This window comes from Desmodus rotundus, chromosome 9, assembly GCF_022682495.2.
Source record: "Desmodus rotundus isolate HL8 chromosome 9, HLdesRot8A.1, whole genome shotgun sequence".
Lineage (NCBI taxonomy): Eukaryota > Metazoa > Chordata > Mammalia > Chiroptera > Phyllostomidae > Desmodus > Desmodus rotundus.
This window is the reverse complement of record NC_071395.1, coordinates 92990240-93007948: the sequence shown is the minus strand read 5'-3', so window position 1 is coordinate 93007948 and position 17709 is coordinate 92990240. Positions and strand designations below refer to the sequence as shown.

The 17709-nt window shown below is 61.4% G+C and overlaps 1 protein-coding gene across 1 annotated transcript; it reads left to right on the top strand.

The window, feature by feature from the left end:
• The first annotated feature begins 6908 nt into the window (after positions 1-6908).
• TBX2 (T-box transcription factor 2) lies at positions 6909-15999 on the top strand. Its single transcript, XM_024573258.3, has 7 exons — positions 6909-7624; positions 8707-8974; positions 9941-10087; positions 11286-11362; positions 11462-11625; positions 12077-12714; positions 14903-15999. The coding sequence occupies exons 1-7, from the start codon at positions 7236-7238 to the stop codon at positions 15353-15355; spliced, it is 2136 nt and encodes a 711-aa protein (XP_024429026.3). The 5' UTR covers positions 6909-7235; the 3' UTR covers positions 15356-15999.
• The last annotated feature ends 1710 nt before the right edge of the window (positions 16000-17709 follow it).

Below are 17709 nucleotides of genomic sequence, written 5' to 3'. Positions count from 1 at the left end.
TGTCCATCCCTGAGTTGCTGGGGTCAGGGTCCTCTCCAAGTGCCAAGCAGGTCCTGTGGGCCCGACCGTGTCCCCGCTTCCAACACCACTGGCCCTGACACGGGCAGCCGAGGGTGAGGCATCGAGGGGACGGGAAGGAGAAGGAGAATGTTTGCTTTGGAATTTGGGTGAGGCCTGATTTAAATCCATTCTTCAACCTCCCTGCCTGTTACAGAGGCAGTGAGTTCTGGGGCCACCGCCAGCCCAACACTCCTTGGCTGTGGCAGGTAGGGCCAGATATGTGCTGCTGGGCTGCTCTGGGAGGGCGGGCAGCCTGAGGAAGACTCTGGCCTTATCAGGACAAGGCACCTTGTGATGGCCTCTCTTTTCAAGTTCAGAAGGTGGAAGGACAGTCGGGTGAACATGGGTCTCTCATGAACCCTGGCAGGAACTTTTGTTCCCCTTCCTCTTCCTGATTCTGGACCTAAAGTGAAGGACAGGAAGGAGACAGGAGCAGGCAAGCAAAAAGGGGTGTTGAAGCAGGAAGGAGAATAATGCTAGCCCTAGTCCCCACTTCCCTGGACCTCGGAAAGGCCTGGGAGGATCAAAGGAAACCCACTGAGCCAGGTGTGGTTTGGGGTGAAGTTTAATGGAACAGCTGCAGAAGTGTTGAGTTCACAAACAAGTATCCCTCCCCATTTAACCGTTCAGCAGGAGCTGGGGCCCCTGCCGCCTCACACACACCCCATCCAACCCTGGCACCCAAGATGAGATTTAATCTTCAGTTCCCTTCAGCTGATCAGTTGGGCATGTTAGGAGAAGGGGAACCTGAATCACACTAGGTTCTGTAGGCCCTGCATAGGGTGGCTGAAGCCAGTCCCTCCTGCCTGGGAACCTGCAGGGTGAGAAATCACATGGCAGAGTGAGGCATGCTGGAAGGTCAGGAGGCCTGGGCGCAGCCGGTGGGGGCTGCCGGAGGAGCAGCAGCAGCATTTCCCCATTGCAGCTGAATTGGAGACATTGATGCGCTGGGCACAGCCTCCACCCCCAGCCAGAGCAGTGTTTCGGTCAAAAGGGGAGGGGAGGGAGGGCGCCACGAGGCTGCTGTGCACACTGCCCACGGGCTGGCTCCCTAAGGATGAGTCCAGAGCTCTAGGAAGAGTGAGCCCCTCTGAACCCACCCTAGGGCACGTGGATGGGGCAAAGATGGAGAGCCAGGAGTTCTCTCCAACCACGCAGGAAACCGGCTGGCAGCTTAGAGTCAGGAGTCCTCCCTGGCTCAGCCCTTTCCCTCCAGGGGGTGCAAACAGCTGCGGCCTCCTCCAGTCAGGGAAAGTGGTGGGTGTAGGGCTGGACTTGCCCGCTGAGCTAGCAGGACAATCTGGTTATTCATCTGCTCACAGCCAGGGCAACCCTCTGAGTATGTGGGGGGAGGGGGAGGATAAGAGAGGCCAGATAAGCTGGCCCCATGGCGGCTGCCACTGGAGCTGGGGTTATCAGAGAGGCCTTGGGCCTGGCCCCCGACTAATTGGGGAGGTTATGGACCCTGCCAGAGCCTGTAATCAGCTGGAAGTGAGAGCTGGGCCCCAGAGTGGGGGGCCTTCCTGCCCACTGGCCGTGGAGTGGCCAGCCTCCTAGCCTCCAGAGATAACACCCGGGCAATCTCTGCCTCACCCCCAGCAGACCTCCAAGATGGCATCACCGAGGAGGCCAACAGAACATGCATCTAATTGTAGCCTCACCCCATGACCTTGAGGAAGCCACGTGACCTCGCTGATTCTCACAGCACTAACTACCTGCTCAACGGGCAAATTACTGTGGACTTTGTTTGATGGAGGGAAAAAGGTATCTTCATGGTCTTTGAGGAGGCTGATGGGAGCTGCCATGGCAGCTCAAGGAGGGAGGGCACTGTCTGGGGTAGATTCGAGGAAGGGCCCAGTGGTCCCAAGGCAAATTCAGGCGCACAGTGCTCTTTCAAACACTGTGTCAGCTCCTCTGGAAGCAAGTGCGGGCCAGAGCAGGCAGCTGCCAGTCTGGGATTGGAACTGGTTTCTCAGTGCTGATTTTTTTTCCTGATTTTCACATGTCAGGGGATCTCCAAACCAGGAGGTCCCTAAAAGAGCACTATTTGGTCCTCATTTTGCAGAGGAGAAGACTAAGCCCCAGAGCAGGCCCAGGCCTTGCCCAAGGTCACAAAATCACATGGCTATTCTGCTGATGCCTCCTTGCTGCCTCACGCCCTGGCCAGTTTCCGTAAAGAGCCCCATTCTGCACTGACCTGTGCCCCCTCAAGATCCAAGACTGCTCACCCCCATCCCCTAGCCCTAAGAGCTCCCTGCTCCTGCCCCTGACTGACTTGGAAACTGCTCCCTTGTCCCTGTGTAAAAGGGAAGGCAGCCCCCTTCCTGCAAACCTAGAGCTGGAGACTCTAGGGGCCAAGGAAGAGAGCATCCTGAATGTCTTGTATTGGTAGCAAGAGCCCAGCCTGAGGGTGGGACCCTGGAGTCTCAGTCTTGCCTTCCCGTATGAGCAGGGGTAGCTTTGGGTTCAGCAACAACATTAGCACCTTGCTCTCTCTCTCTGAAAATCCCAGGGTTTCTGCACCAGTAGCTGCGTGGCCTCGGGTGAATTACTGAACCTCTGGGCTTCGGCGTCCTCATTTGTAAAGGAGGGGGAGGGAACATGCCTTCACAGAAGAGCAACTAGGCCGAAGCAGGCAAGGAGGAAGCTGCATGTCAAAAGGGCAAAAGCTTGGTTCGAGGCCGGAGGCTGATCGGACAGACCAGGTAGCGCTTCTGCGGGGAGACGGACAGCGGGTGCGGCGCAGCTGGAGCCCAGAACGCGGTGCGCTGCCGGTGAAGCTGCCCCAGGGACTCTCGGCCCGCTCCCTGCGAAAGCGTTTTCAAAAGCGAATCAAGAGCCCAGTGAGCACAGAGCGCAGAGCAGCCCCGCCCTCTCCGAGCAGGTGGGCTGGTCCTAGGGGTCCTTCGAGCGCTTTGCTCGCTTTCTTAAGCCACAAGACAGCAGGGCCTGTTCACGCTGCGTGATCGCAGACACCCACACCCGTGATCTCACACTCGTGCACGTCCACGCAGGGTCACAGATGTGCATTTCACTTTTGGCAACCCCGCGTCACAACTGGACAGCTGGGGCCCGCGGACCGCGACTCCACGGCAGTGAAAAGTCTGGAGATCCTAGGGTTAAGGGATCCCCAAAGCTCTGGGGAAGTTGTCCGAAGTCCGGCGGGGACACGTCCTCCGTTGCGGGCTCAGGTGCAGAGTGACACGCCTGGAGGGCCAAGTCTGTCCCGGGCCGGGGGGGCCAGGCGGGGGCCTCGCCTTCGCAACCGCCTGGAAGGTTGGTCCACATCGGCCGTGGTTGCCCGGACCTAATCGGAAGAAGTGGCCCCGCCGCCTATCCTGGCTTAAGGCCGGGTCCACTACGCGGCCGCGAACAGGTCGCCCCTCCCCACCCCCCGCCGCCAGCCCCGTCCCAGCCGCTTGGCCCGACCCCGCACCGGGTAATTGGGTCGGGAGGGAGGCGACGGGCGGGCGGCGACTCCAGAGAGACTACGCGCCTGTCAGTCGCAATTTGTCTAAGTGGACGGGACAGGCCGGGCCGCTGCGGGCCGGGGTCATCCAGGCCGCGGCCCCCACCCCAGCAGACCTGGGACGGCGGGGGAGCCAGGCCGGGCCGCTAAACCGGGCTGGCTGGCGCCAAGGCTCCGGGAGGCGCGGGTCCGGCCCTACAGCCGGGGATGGGAAGCAACTCTGAGCGTCCGCTCACGCCCCATGGACACACACAACACGGACGCCACCTCCACGGCTGGTGACACACTTAGGGCCACACACCCTGCCCGAGCGCAGCCTGGGCACACTCACATACGGCTGTGCACCTACACCAGCCTCACGCCAGCACGCCGTTACCCGGGCGCACGCCCCTCCTGCCGCAAGACCACACATCCTCAAGCCATCCGTGCAGGCCCACGCACATGTACTCCAGTCACACACACCAAAGCCACCGGCGGGGACCAACCCGGGGAAGGTCCTAGCAGTGGCTCTTGACCCCACGAAAGGTTAAGGGGCCCAGGACAGACGGGCGACCCAGCCAGCTCCGGGCCGCCGTTGCCGGGTTTCCTTATTGCGGGAGCGCGGGACGCACTGAGCGCGTGCAACGGACCGGAGGCGGGGACGCCCGCGCCCGCCCGACGCCCGGGCCCCGGAGAGCTGGGGAGAGGGAGGGGCAGCTGAGCGCGCGTCCCCCACCCGTCTGCGGGGCCCGGCCGATGCGAAGTGACAGGGGCCGGAGCTTTGTTGTGGAGCCTCGGCCGCCTGGCGCCAGCCGCCCCCGCCCGTGCCCTCCCCCTCCAGCCCTGCGCTGCTCGCAAGGCGCCCCCCGGGGCCTCTTAAAGAGACACGCACTCTCTGCCCTGGGGACCCCCCAGAGGCGCCTGCTCCCGGGAGGAGGAAGAGGGGTAGACCCGGGTGGGGGAGGGGCCGATCCGGAGCTGGGCCGCGCAAGGCGCCGCTCAGAGGCCGCTGGAGCCTCCCGCGAGCGGGTTTCGATGAGCGAAGGATATTCCTGGCGGGAGAGTTTGGCCGGGGGTGAGGGTGGGGATAGATTCCGAATCTTTCGAGTGGCTGTAGCAGAACCTTGGGTTCGCTGCGGGGCTGCAGGGCAGGACAGACGGCGCGGGCGGCCTAGAAGGAGCCTGTGGCCGCCGAGGGATAGGTCCGAGGTCCAGTTCCTGTGGCCAGGTGGTCCCCAAATGCAACCGCTGCACCGTCGCCACCGGGTGTCTTGGGCAAATAACCCAGGCAAGAGTGTACCGAACTCTCTGGGCCTTAAACCCCTGGGCCAGCTACGGACCTACCCCAGGGAAATGTGCAAATTGCACACAGTTTAGGTGTACGCACAGTCTTACAAGTATGAAAGTACGTGCACACACACGACCTCAAATGTATTCACGGATTCCCAGGCCCTGCCCGGATTCCGGGCTAAGGAGCGCTGTGCCGTCTACTCTCTGGTCACCTCGCCGATGGCGCACACCTGTGCACACACTTCCTTCCCCCGGGGGCACCTCCTGCCTAAGACGGAGCCGGCAGGCTTTCCTGTGCAAAGCTGCTCCGGATCCGGCCGCCGCTCCGCAGACCACACAGAGCGGAGAGGAAGGTCCGTTCCGGACAGAGAGGAGGCACTAAGTGAGGAGCGACCCACCCAGGAGCGAGGTGGTGAAGGAAAACCCTGTGGGAGCTGCGCCCATTTAAACGCTGGGTAGGGGAGTTTCGAGAGCGCCGGGGCCGCGTCCGAACGACAGAGAAATGGTCGCGTCGGCCAGACAGCTCCAGCCGGTCCCGAACTCGAACTGCCCCGGGCGCTCAGGTTTTACATTCCGGACGCGAGTGCACAGCGACCAGGCGCCCTGAGACCCAGGGTGCGCCGCCGACGGGCAGGTTGCCTGGACACCACTGGGTGTGGGCTGTAGGCGACCACCACGCGGGCACACGGCCCGCTCGGCTCACCCGCACTTGCACTGTTTGTGCGGGCAGGAGTGTCACCCACGCCCAGTAGTGGGTGGTCCGTCTTGTCCTTCGGAAGGCGACAGCCAGGAATCTGTCTGAGTGTCGGCGCCCGAGCGCGATTCAAGCAGGTGTGTGGCCGCTTCAGTCTCTAGGGAGCCCACCTTAAAGCGCCGCTCCCGCTGCGCACAGGGGGCACCGCCACCCAGGTGGTGTGTAACACGCACACACGCGCACACACGCACACCTCGGCGTGAGGTTAGAGGAATACTGGGGCTGCCGTGAAACGAAGACTGAATGGGAAGAGTAGGTTCAGCCTCGCGGGGTGGGGGTGTTCAGCCACAGGTGCGCACGGACATTCCGACCCCACAGCCCGGCGCTGGGGAACTTGGGAGACGTGCGCTGGCGAACGCTGGAAACTCTAGGGAAGCTGCGGAGAGCCGCGGGAGGATGCCTGTGTTTAGGGTGTGGGAGACTTGTGGCTCCGGTACCGGGTGCGGCGAAAATTCGTTGGGTTGCTGGTCAAGAATCTGGGGGCCCAGGATCAGCCCGCGCGGTGCCGCCTTGTGCTCGGCGAAAGGTGCCCTCCCTTCCCAGCCCCGAGGATCCGCTCTCCTGGCCCTCGGAAGGCTCAGGGCCGGGTCGGGACGCAAACCAATATTGGGCCGAGTTCAGGGCTTGCCCGGAACTCCAGGTGCCTCCTGAGTCTTCACTAAGGGAAGGCGCGGGCTCGGGGGTCCCCGCGTTTCCCGAGTGCAAGGCCTCGAGTCCCGCTCCCGCCCGTGCCGGCCCCACCAGGGCTCTGCCACCGCTCCACTCACCAGCTCCCGACACCTGGGTTCCGCTCCGCGACCTCCGCCGCCCGCGCCTCCCGATTCGCCCGCCCACCGGCCTCTCTTTCCCGCGTCCGCAGCCTCCCTCCGGAGTGCAGGGGCCCCGGGCGGCGCCGCGGCCCGGAGCGGGGTCGGAGGCCAAACTGGGGCGCGGGCCAGAGCGTCCGGGCTGCCGGGCACGGGAGGAGGGCGCCCCCTCTCCTCTCGGGGCCGTGTCAATGCTTTGCACTTGGGGCTGGCGTGCGGCTGGGGGTCCTTTCCCGGAGCCCGGAGACCCGGGCGCCCCCCGCCTCAGCCCGTTCGGCGGGTCGGGTCGGCCCGCGGGCTTCCCAGTCCCCGCGCAGGAAGCCTCGGGCACTGGCGCAGGGTGGGGGCCGGGGCAGGGGGAGGGGTCTCGGGGCTCGCTGGCCCGTCATTGGTTAATATTTTATTCTGTTGACATGTTTTCTTACTGCTGAGGCTTCCGACACCTTCTCCCCGGCCCCCCTCCCGGCCGGAGCTTGGCCTGAGCTGTCAAAACCCCGCCCCCGGAGACCCACAATTGGTCCAAAAAGCGTAAAATCAGCAATCAAGGGGGGCCTGGCTCGTTAGCGCAGGGGATCCGAGCAGGGCAGGACATGTGAGATAGTCACAGTTTTCCAGAGATCACGACAAGATCTAACCAGTCGCGCGTGGTCCCCGGCGCCGGAGCGGGCCAGCCCAGCCCAGCCCCGCGCAGAGCCCCCGCCACCCCCGCGCCCAGAGCCCCGCGCCCCTCGCCGTGCGCCGGACGGGGAGCCGGGAGGAGCCGCCGCCGCGCTTGCCACCCGGGTCGCCCTTCCTCCTCGCGCGCCGCCGCCCGGGCCGGGGGTCCGAGCCCCGCGCCCCCGGCCCCGGCCCCCGGGCGCCTGGGCCGGATGTCCCGATGAGAGAGCCGGCGCTGGCGGCCAGCGCCATGGCTTACCATCCGTTCCACGCGCCACGGCCGGCCGACTTCCCCATGTCCGCCTTCCTGGCGGCGGCGCAGCCCTCCTTCTTCCCCGCGCTCGCACTGCCGCCCGGCGCGCTGGCCAAGCCGCTGCCCGACCCGGGCCTGGCGGGGGCGGCGGCCGTGGCGGCGGCGGCGGCGGCCGAGGCGGGGCTGCACGTCTCGGCACTCGGCCCGCACCCGCCCGCCGCGCATCTGCGCTCGCTTAAGAGCCTGGAGCCCGAGGACGAGGTGGAGGACGACCCCAAGGTGACGCTGGAGGCCAAAGAGCTGTGGGACCAGTTCCACAAGCTGGGCACCGAGATGGTCATCACCAAGTCCGGGAGGTAGGGCGGCCCGCTGGCCGGAGGGCGCGAGGGCGGGCGGGCTGGGGGACCCACTGCACCCGTCGGCGCCGAGCCCCTCGCTCCGGGCTCCCAGTGCGGCCCGGCGCTGCGCTTAGCCCCCTCAGAGAACCGAATGGTTTTTCTCTTTTGGCATCGAGCGATGTTTTAAGAACTAAAACACCAAAAGTTCCCGAATGAAGTAAAACAAAAACATGCTCCTAGAGAATAGTTCCAACCATGCTGTGTCTCCAAGTGGAGGAGGCCCCAGTGCTCGGCCCTGGCGGGTCTCGGAGGTCTCGGCTGCTGCTTCTTAGCCTCGTCACCCTGCTCTCCTGCCTCCCGATCGGGCTTGGACCCCGGGGTCCAGCGTCTTCCGGACTTTCTTCCGACCCTGGAGCCCAGAACGGGACCCGCGCACCGCTAGACCCAGGCTGGCCCGCTGGTTGCCGCCGGCCGCTCCGTTCCCGGCAGCGAGGTAGAGCGGGCCCAGTTGCAGCCCTAACCCGGCCGGGACCTTCGTCCGGACCTAAGAACAAGGAGCTCCGGACTCACACTCCGCCCGAGGCCTGAAAGCCAAAAGAAACCCACAGCCCCCGACTCTTCCACCCTTCTTCGATTCAGCCTCGGAGAGCCCAGGCCGCAGGCTCGCCCTCTTCCCCCGAACTTCAGGGTCAGGGTCCTTGTTCCAGCACTGCAACCCTGCTCCCCCCGCCCCAAATCCTCTGGATTTGTTTCTGGGAGCTTCTGTCCCCGGTGGGTATACCCCTGAACAAATTTCGGGGTGACTCAAGAGAAGCAGGTGTATTTTCAGAGGATCTGGATGTCTTTCCTGGACATTGGCTTCTATCCCAGACAAGGGTGAGAGGGTCGCCGGATCTGAGCAAAGGGCCATGGGAAGGCAGAACTGGGATTTCCCAGGAGTAACAACCGCAGGTGGGGTCTCCCAGACAGCAATAAGGGGGCAGAACAGTGACCAGAGGGAAACCCAGACGGGGGAGCTGCAGGCAGCGGTGTGTGTCCAGGGGGAGTCCCGGGACACACCGCAGGGCCCCACGGCACCTTCCCCGTTCCTTTCCTCGCAGGCGGATGTTTCCTCCGTTCAAGGTGCGAGTCAGTGGTCTGGACAAGAAGGCCAAGTACATCCTGCTGATGGACATTGTGGCCGCTGATGATTGCCGGTATAAATTCCACAACTCACGCTGGATGGTGGCCGGTAAGGCCGACCCGGAGATGCCCAAGCGCATGTACATCCACCCGGACAGCCCGGCCACGGGAGAGCAGTGGATGGCCAAGCCTGTGGCCTTCCACAAGCTGAAGCTGACGAACAACATCTCCGACAAACACGGCTTCGTGAGTGTGGGCCCGGCTTCGGGGTGGGCGGTCAGAGGCTGCAGCCAGCACCGCGGCTGAGGGTTGAAGCCTGAGAGGCAGGGGGTGTCCCCAGTGCCCCTGCCCAGGCCACTGCCCTGTGGCTTACACAGGCTGAGCCTGGGTCCAGGGGGCTCTGATCTTTGTAAGCCCGGGGAACAGCAGGATAGGGGCTGGCAAGTTCCAGGCTGCTCACAATCTCGGCTTGGGGTCAGGCCTTCTGAAAACCCTACCTAGCGACCAGTGGCATGCAAGTGTGGCTGGGACTCTGTTGTGCAGACACTGATCTTTAGGTGTTGACCTTGGAAGACCTGCCACGGCCTCAACTTGTGCTTGTCCTTCTCCAAGAGCTGTGTCCCCATCCCTCTCCGCCAACTAGGAGATTTAAAACTTAAACCAGCACCTAGATACCCTCTCTGAGAATCCCATCTCTCCTCCCAAAGGCAGATGCCCGACCAGGAGAAGGGAATTTGGGTGTTCTCTCCTTTATCGCCTGAGCCGGGGCCCCAGCGAATGGGAGGGGGTAGTTCAAGAGGCAGAAGAAACTGCCTATTCAGAGTTAGGTCAGTCCACGGCCTCCCAGTTCCCAATCTTCTCTCCTTGGGTTTTTACTAGGGCTTTGGCCGTGAGCCCAGGAAGACAGGCTAAGAGTGGGGTTGTGGAGGGTTTTTGTTTTGTTTTATTTATTTGTTTTCAATGGGGATAATTTTTTAAAAAGGAGAAAGAGAGGAATTGATAAAAGAACGTTGAAAGGAAGAAATAGAATAAAAAGAATTATGAAGGAGAAAAAGAGCAGGAAAGACAGGAGAAAGTAGAAAGGGGTGGGGGTGGGGTGTGTAGGGAAAGCAGAGCCGTGTGAGAGAAATGGAAAGGGTTCAAGTCCCTAGAGAGTGGAAATGCTCCCGCCAAAGCCTGGGGGCTGCCGGCTGACCCCTGCCCTCCCCGCAGACCATCCTGAACTCCATGCACAAGTACCAACCCCGCTTCCACATCGTGCGAGCCAACGACATCCTGAAGCTGCCCTACAGCACCTTCCGCACCTACGTGTTCCCCGAAACCGACTTCATCGCGGTCACTGCCTACCAGAACGACAAGGTGCGCGGAACGGGTGACCGGCCCAGCCCCTGCACCGACGCCGCTACACGCATGCAGTCTCCAACCCTCCACGCACATCCATCCGCAGCCCCTGCCAACCCAGCCCGCCCCCTGACAGCCCGCTCCCGGAGCACCAAGCCTCTCATCTTTAAGGGCAGCACGCACCGAGACGCCCCAGGCTCCCTCCCAAGTCCACCACACGTATACATACACGCGCTCCCTGGGGCGCGCAACAGCTGGGCTCTCGTTGGGGTGGAGATGTTTACTTAGCAATTAGCAGAGACTTCGGGCCCGCGCGCACAATTTTACATTTCATTCGTTTATTTCTTGGCTCAGGGATAGGAATTTAAATGAAGAGAGGGTGCCCGAGGCAATCTGCCCAGGCTCTCCCGCTGCTTAGGAACCCCGCGCTAAGAACCGGGGGCCCAGCTTTCACTCTCCCCGGGGGAGCCAGAGGTCGGGGCAGGTGACGCAACCCCCAAAGCAAACCCCTTTGGGGCCAGTCCAGGCCCAAGACCTCTTGGGAGATGCTTAGAGACTTTTCCTTTAAGCCAAAGCGCTTTTTCTGCTTGATGCCTTTGTACACCTTCTCTGCGAAGGGGCAAAGCGCCACCCCCGGTAGAGCTGTGTCGGTGTGTACCACCCCGGTGACTGACAGGGTCCAGAGCGCCCTGACACCCCCCTCCCTGTCTCTGTGAGCCGAAGTGTGAGATCAAGTATGCGCGCACTATTTGGGGTGCGAGGATGCGTGTGGAGCGCGTGTTTTCGTTTGTTCTGTGGGCACCTTTTTTTTCTGTGTGTACTTGCGTGTGCGTGGGCCTGCGAGTGTGACTTGTCTTTTCTGTGTCGACGGACCTGCGTGTGCGCTGCGGTTTCAAGTGCCGGGTTTGTTTGCGCGCGTGAGCCGTGTGCATGCTCGGGCAGATTTCGACTCTGTGCTCACAGCTCTGGGCCTGTGTGTGTAAGCTGAGCGGTTCTGCTTCGAATACTTCGAAGGAGAGACCCTGTCGCTTTCCGCGAGGCCCTGTCGCCGGCCTCACCTCGCCTTTGGGTTCAGAGCCGTCCACCCCAGGTGGGAGGGCACCAAGCAGACACTCTCGGGCTTTCCTGCGGGCCAGCAGCCGCTGACCTCGGGGTGACCCAGGCCAGGCTCGAAGAGCGGCATCCTGACCTGGTGCCTCCCCCTCGGTCCCCGCAGATCACTCAGCTGAAGATCGACAACAACCCGTTTGCCAAGGGCTTCCGGGACACCGGGAACGGCAGGAGGGAGAAAAGGTGAGGGACGCTACGGGCCGCTCCGCGGCGGGTGCCTGGGGAGCAGGGCGTGAAGGTGGGTGCACTCCCCTCTGACCCACGCCCTCCGTTTGTCCCCAGGAAGCAGCTGACGCTGCCTTCTCTGCGCTTGTACGAAGAACACTGCAAGCCGGAGCGCGACGGCGCCGAATCGGACGCCTCGTCTTGCGACCCTCCCCCCGCACGGGAACCGCCACCGTCCCCCGGGGCAGCGCCTAGTCCCCTCCGCCTGCACCGGACCAGAGGTGAGGGTCCGGCGGTCGGACCAGGGGTGGGGGAAGGAGAAAGGGAGGGTCTCCTCCGGGCGCCGGCTGGCTCTTTGCTCAACGCCAGGCTAACCCTTCAGGCCCTGGGAAGCGTTCACAGTGTCTGGGATGGGGCTTCCCAAACGGACGCCCCTGTAAGGACGGCCCCTCGTAGTCAGAAGACCCGGCTGGACTCCAAGCTGGGTTCCGGCGCTGTGTGACTCTGGAGTAAAGGAAACTCCCCGCGGCTCAGTTTCCTCCACTGTATGTAGGAGACTTGGGTTAGGTGACCTGTCGCTCCCCCTTGCCCGACGAGAATCTAGAAGCCATCGACTTGCTCTCCCCGACAACAGGCCTTTCCAAGTCTCTCCAACGCGCCCCAGACCCGGGGAGAGCCTTCGCGTCTCTCTTCCCAAGCCCCTGTGACCCCATGCTTCCCCTCCTCCTGCAGCCGAGGATAAGTCGTTCGCCGCAGACAGTGATCCAGAACCCGAGAGGCTGAGCGAGGAGCGCGCGGGACCCGCGCTAGGCCGCAGCCCGGCCCTGGACGGCAGCAGCCCCCCTCGCTTGACCGAACCTGAGCGCGCCCGGGAGCGGCGCAGCCCAGAGAGGGGCAAGGAGCCGGCGGAGGGCGGCGGGGACGGCCCCTTTGGTCTGCGGACCCTAGAGAAGGAGCGGGCCGAAGGCCGGCGGAAGGACGAGGGGCGCAAGGAGGCGGGTGAGGGCAAGGAGCCCAGCCTGGCACCGCTGGTGGTGCAGACAGACAGCGCGTCCCCGCTGGGCGCCGGCCACCTCCCGGGACTGGCTTTCTCAGGCCATCTTCATGGGCAGCAGTTTTTCGGGCCACTGGGGGCTGGCCAGCCGCTCTTTCTGCACCCGGGACAGTTCGCCATGGGCCCTGGAGCCTTCTCCGCCATGGGCATGGGTCACCTGCTGGCCTCGGTTGCGGGCGGCAGTGGCAATAGCGGAGGCGGCGGGCCAGGGGCCACCACCGGGCTGGACGCAGGCGGGCTGGGCCCCGCCGTCAGTGCGGCGAGCACCGCGGCGCCTTTCCCGTTCCACCTCTCCCAGCACATGCTGGCATCTCAGGTAAGGCCTGTGGTCTGGTGGCATCAGGATGGAGGGAGGAGGAGCAACGTGCGTTGTCGGGTTAGGCAGGGGGCTTAGGGCGCTCTGAGATTCTAGCGGGCAAGGACTCCGTCCTGGGGAGACCTGATACGCACTCTCTAGGACTCTAGGTCCAGGGATGCTAAGACTCTAGGTCCAGGGTCTGGCCATGGTTCTTCTTCTGACTCCTGTGTGACCTTGGGCAAGTCCCTGACCCTCTCTGGGCCTGCTGCCTCCTCGATAACCACAACCCAGGATGAGGTTCTCTATAACCCAGAATGAGGGAGTCCATCAGATTCTTCCAGCTCCGACAGACTGGGGCTGCCCCTGGCCTTTGTGAAGTCCACTTTCCTGGCCTCAGGACATTTCCCTTGGGATCAAAGACCCTCGACTCACTGTAAATCCCTGAGAGCCCCCCCCCCAAGGTGGATGGACAAAGGGGGTAGGACATTTCGCAATATTTCCTGGACAATTGACCACCAAAATGACCCACCTCCAGATACCTTTTTCAGGCCCTCCAGGAAGTCCCCTAACCTGACAAAGGGCAAGGCTGTTCCTTCCCCCACCTTGGGTCTCCTAAACCCCCAGCCACACATCTTTGGGAAAAGAAGCTCAGTTCCCCAGGCCCAGGTTGAAATTCTGAGCTCCCAGGGGAGAGTTCATTAAACTGTAGCCAGCAGCAAAATAAGGAGATGGGATGGGGAGAGCGGCCTCTTTGGTTGCTTGGGTGGAATATTCCCTGTGGAAAGATTTGGATTCTCTTCATTCATTTTCTTCCCTCTGAGGTTTCTGGCAAATTGAACCCTTGAGATCATATCTTAGGGGAAGGAAAATAGGAGTTCAGGTCTGAGAAGGCTCCTTTGGTTTAGAAGCAAATATTTTTTTTAAAGTGGGGGAGGAGATTTTAAATAGAGCTCAGTGGGAGGGTGTGGAGTGAGTGTTGGAGGCACTAACATCACATATCCAGGACTCTGAGCTGGCAAGGAAGCTTCTGGAAAATGGAGTTCAGGGTCTGGAGGTGGAATCTGAACCCTTGATTCTGTGTGTATATGAGTGTCTCCTCCCCAGACAAATTCTGGTGACAGGCATCACAGAGGTCATGGAGAAGCCACGGCTTCTAGACACAGCCTGACCGACAGGTGCAAGGTTAGGGTGAGAATACCCCACTCTCTGGAGGCATCACTTGGTATACTGCTAGTGGTTAGGTACCCAAGCCAGGGCAGCCCACCCCTGGCCATCAGATAGAGCCAAATCCTGGGAGAACTGACACCTTCCTCCTTCCTCCCAACTTGAGATGCCAGGCCTGAATGCCCAGTAGGACTTGACCTTCTAGGAAGGATATTTTTTCATTTCTGACTAAGCTGCTTCTTTTTTTCCCCCCTGCCTGAGCCAGGCCTGAGTCTCCCTAGAAGCCCAGCACAGTCAGCTCCCTGCCCTCCTCCCCATACCCACATACTCTGGGGAGTGAGCCATTATTTCAAAGGTCAGATAATCCAAAAGTCGGGCCTCATGGACTCAGGCGGTGTTTATCCAAGGTTTCCTGGCTACTGTGCTCTCCGCAGGCAAAAGACTGCATTCCTTCCTCAGCTGCCGCTGAGGTGAGGCCAGGAGTTCTTTATAGCATATTCAGGCCAGCTTGTAAACTGATTGGCATCTGCGCCCTTCTCCTGGTCCCCGCAAAGATCTCTGAGCAGGTGGACAAGCAGAAGGAAAATTTATAAGCTCCTCCCCCCCTACCTGCGCTTCCTCAGCCCTTTGGGGGCGCCTGCAGGGCTGGGGAGGACACGGTTCTAAGTGAGCAGAACCTCCCAAGACAACCAAAGCTGACTGCTTGCCACCTGGCCCAACCCCTGCACTCTTTCCTCCTTCCCGGCCTTTGCCTACGCTAGTTCAGCCACCTGGAATGTCCTTCCCGCTACTCTTACGGGCACAGAGCTCGATGGTGCCAGGCCTTTGTGTCAACTTGAAGTGCGCCGTAGGCATACTGGCTCAGGTCTAACTGTGCTGCTTGGGGTCATAGTTACGTGAGCTCTGGCCTTCTATTCCCGAAACCGCAGGGCAAGGAGTCCTCGTTGTAACACCACCCCCAGCACCAAGCTCACCCTCAGCGACACCTCAGGCAGGATGCCTAACCCTTGTGGTGTTCTGTTTTGTTTTGTTTTTTTTCCAGGGAATCCCAATGCCTACTTTCGGAGGCCTCTTCCCGTACCCCTACACCTACATGGCAGCCGCTGCTGCAGCTGCCTCCGCTTTGCCAGCCACCAGTGCTGCCGCCGCAGCCGCTGCTGCCGCTGGCTCCCTCTCCCGGAGCCCCTTTCTGGGCAGTGCCCGGCCCCGTCTGCGCTTCAGCCCCTACCAGATCCCGGTCACCATCCCGCCTAGCACTAGTCTCCTCACCACTGGGCTGGCGGCGGAGGGCTCCAAGGCTGCAGGCAGCAACAGCCGGGAGCCCAGCCCGCTGCCTGAGCTGGCTCTCCGTAAAGTGGGGGCTCCGCCCCGTGGTGCCCTGTCGCCCAGCGGCTCAGCCAAAGAGGCGGCCAGTGAACTGCAGAGCATCCAGAGACTGGTGAGTGGGCTGGAGAGCCAGCGAGCCCTCTCCCCGGGCAGGGAGTCTCCCAAGTGAGGGAGCTGCCCAGCTACTCCGCTGCCACGAAGGCCTCCCGGGCTGCCTGCCCTTGCTGCTTGGGACCTGTACAGCACAGAATGGGTATTTATTTAAATAAAGGAGCAAAAGCGGGCTGCAGCAGCAGAATAGAGCCCTGACCAGCCAGCGGGGTCCAGGGACACTTCCCTGGGCCTCACAAGGAATCCTGCTCCCGGGATCACAGTCGCTTTGGAGCCACTGGACTCGGTCCAGATTTGCTCCGGTGTCAAGGCGGCATCGTCGGGGGGCCGCTCCGGGTCCTCCAGCGCTGTGGGGAGACCTCGTGCCAGCCCAGTGGTCTCATCAGGAGCCAGAAGGTGCAGGGCTTCAGGGTGGGAGCTTCGGAGGGAGCCCTAGAAGGCCTTAGCCTCCTGCCCGGACGGCTTGAGAATCCGGGATGAGGGATGCTGGGGTCAGTGAGGACTGGAGTCAGTGTAGACTTGAGCGGGGAGGGGCCTGTTCTTTTAGTCCTCCCGCCTCTTCCCCCCAAGAGACAGGCGCCCCTTCTACCCCCGGGTCCGCGGAGTGAGTGGCACTTCTGCCTTGAGTCCCCAGGGAAAAAAAAAAAAGATATTTATGAAATAAATGGTAATTTGTGTAAATAAGCTTTAAGATTCCCAGAATACGCAAATTGGTATTAATTTATTCAAAAGTGTACATTGCTGTGTACATAATATTTAGAGATTAACTCATAGCATTTAAAAGTTTTTTCATTTTACATGAGCATCTATATTGTACAGGGCTGGTGGGCGGTGGTCCTTGGCTGCAGGAGAAAGCCCCGACCGGAGGAGCTCCCACCCCGCCAGCCCCTCGGCCCCTCCGCCCGGGCTTTGCTCGCCTGGCCCCCGGGCTCCACCTCAGGTTTTCACTTTTCGCTCCGGAGTGAGACGAAACGAAAAAAAAAAAAGAAAAGTAAAAGAAAAGAAAGAGAAAAAACAATAAAACGCGAGAAAACAATAAAACGCTACACTGCGAAGTGAACGGCGCTGTGCGCTCTGTGGGCCGCGCGGGGCTGGGGCGCAGCAAGCGCGCTAGGAGGGACCGGAGGCAGGAACAAAGCCGGGCTCCCGGGGGCGGCAGCGCGGCGGGGCAGCGGGCGGAGCTGGGAGGCCGCGCGGCGCCGGAGCGGGCCGCGGGCTGGGCTGCGAGGCGCCGAACCGCCCGGAGCCTCGCGCTCCCCGGGCGCGCCCGCCTCCCAGGCCGGGCATCGAGCTCCCTCTGCTGGCCACTCCCCCTGTCCGCCGACCGCGCCGCTCCGCAGATTCCCGGCTCCCTGGATGGGGCGTCCTAGTGGAAACGCACCCCTTTTGGCGCCTCTGGGCAGGTGGGCTGGTAAGGCGGGTGATCCCTCTCTCTCCTCCTCCGAGGCGTTTGGCTGTAGTCCCCCAAATACCGCACACCCTAGAACTCTTCCATCTCTCCGCCTTCTGAACCTCAAAAAGAAACATTCTCTCCGATTCAGGGCTGTTGACAAGAGTGGCAAAGTCTGGCCTGAAAATTTTCCCTTGTAATTCATCTGCATCTCTCTGGGAGGTGTGGGAAGTGTGAGTCCATAGGCTATTCCTTTCCTGCCTTAGTTTCCCGCTGTGTAATAACGGGATCAGCTGGGGATTTCTCTGGGAGTCCTACCGTATCAGCCTCCATCAGGGCTGTGCTTCCCCCGAGGCCCACTCCTGCAAGGACAGCTGCCTCCTGCCCCCACGGCATCTTCTCTTCACCCAGCCGACAGGTGTCTGCAGCCCCCAATACTAGCAGTGAGAAGGGGTAGGAGATGGGCAGTCGCTCCTTCAACCCACCGCTAGGTCTCCGGGTCACTGAGCCCTCCACTTTCTTCCCAGTCCCCCCCTCCCCTCCCCTCTCCTCTCTCTTTTGGGTGTATCTTTATTTCTGTTTACATTCAATATTATTTTCTATTAGTTTCAGGTGTACAGCACAGTGGTTAGATAATCATACAAGTCCCACCTGGCACCACACACAGTTATTACAATGTAATATTATTGATTGTATTCCTTCTTTATGTAGTACTTTACATCCCCATGGTTATTTTGTGACGACTGATTTGTATTTCTTAACTCCTTCACCATTTTCACCCAGCCCCCAACCTCCCTCCCCTCAGGCAACCACTAGTCTGTTCTCTCTATCCGTGAGTCCCAGTTCTGTCCTCTTAGGAATCTGTGATGCCCTGGCTGAGCAGGTTGTCCACCTTGGGACTTTTGGGAGTGGGAGGCACTGGCCCTCAACTCATGAGGGGCACCAGCGACAGTGATAGAGAGAAAAGGGAATGAAGGTGGAGATGGGATTGACAATATCCGGGCCTCCAAGCACGCAGGACA

Excerpts from the sequence above, each read along its gene's own strand:
- TBX2 (XM_024573258.3), top strand. The coding sequence starts at position 7,236 with ATGAGAGAGCCGGCGCTGGCGGCCAGCGCCATGGCTTACCATCCGTTC. Across the intron at positions 7,625-8,706 it reads GTCATCACCAAGTCCGGGAG|GCGGATGTTTCCTCCGTTCA; the intron begins GTAGGGCGGCCC and ends CTTTCCTCGCAG. Across the intron at positions 11,363-11,461 it reads AACGGCAGGAGGGAGAAAAG|GAAGCAGCTGACGCTGCCTT; the intron begins GTGAGGGACGCT and ends GTTTGTCCCCAG.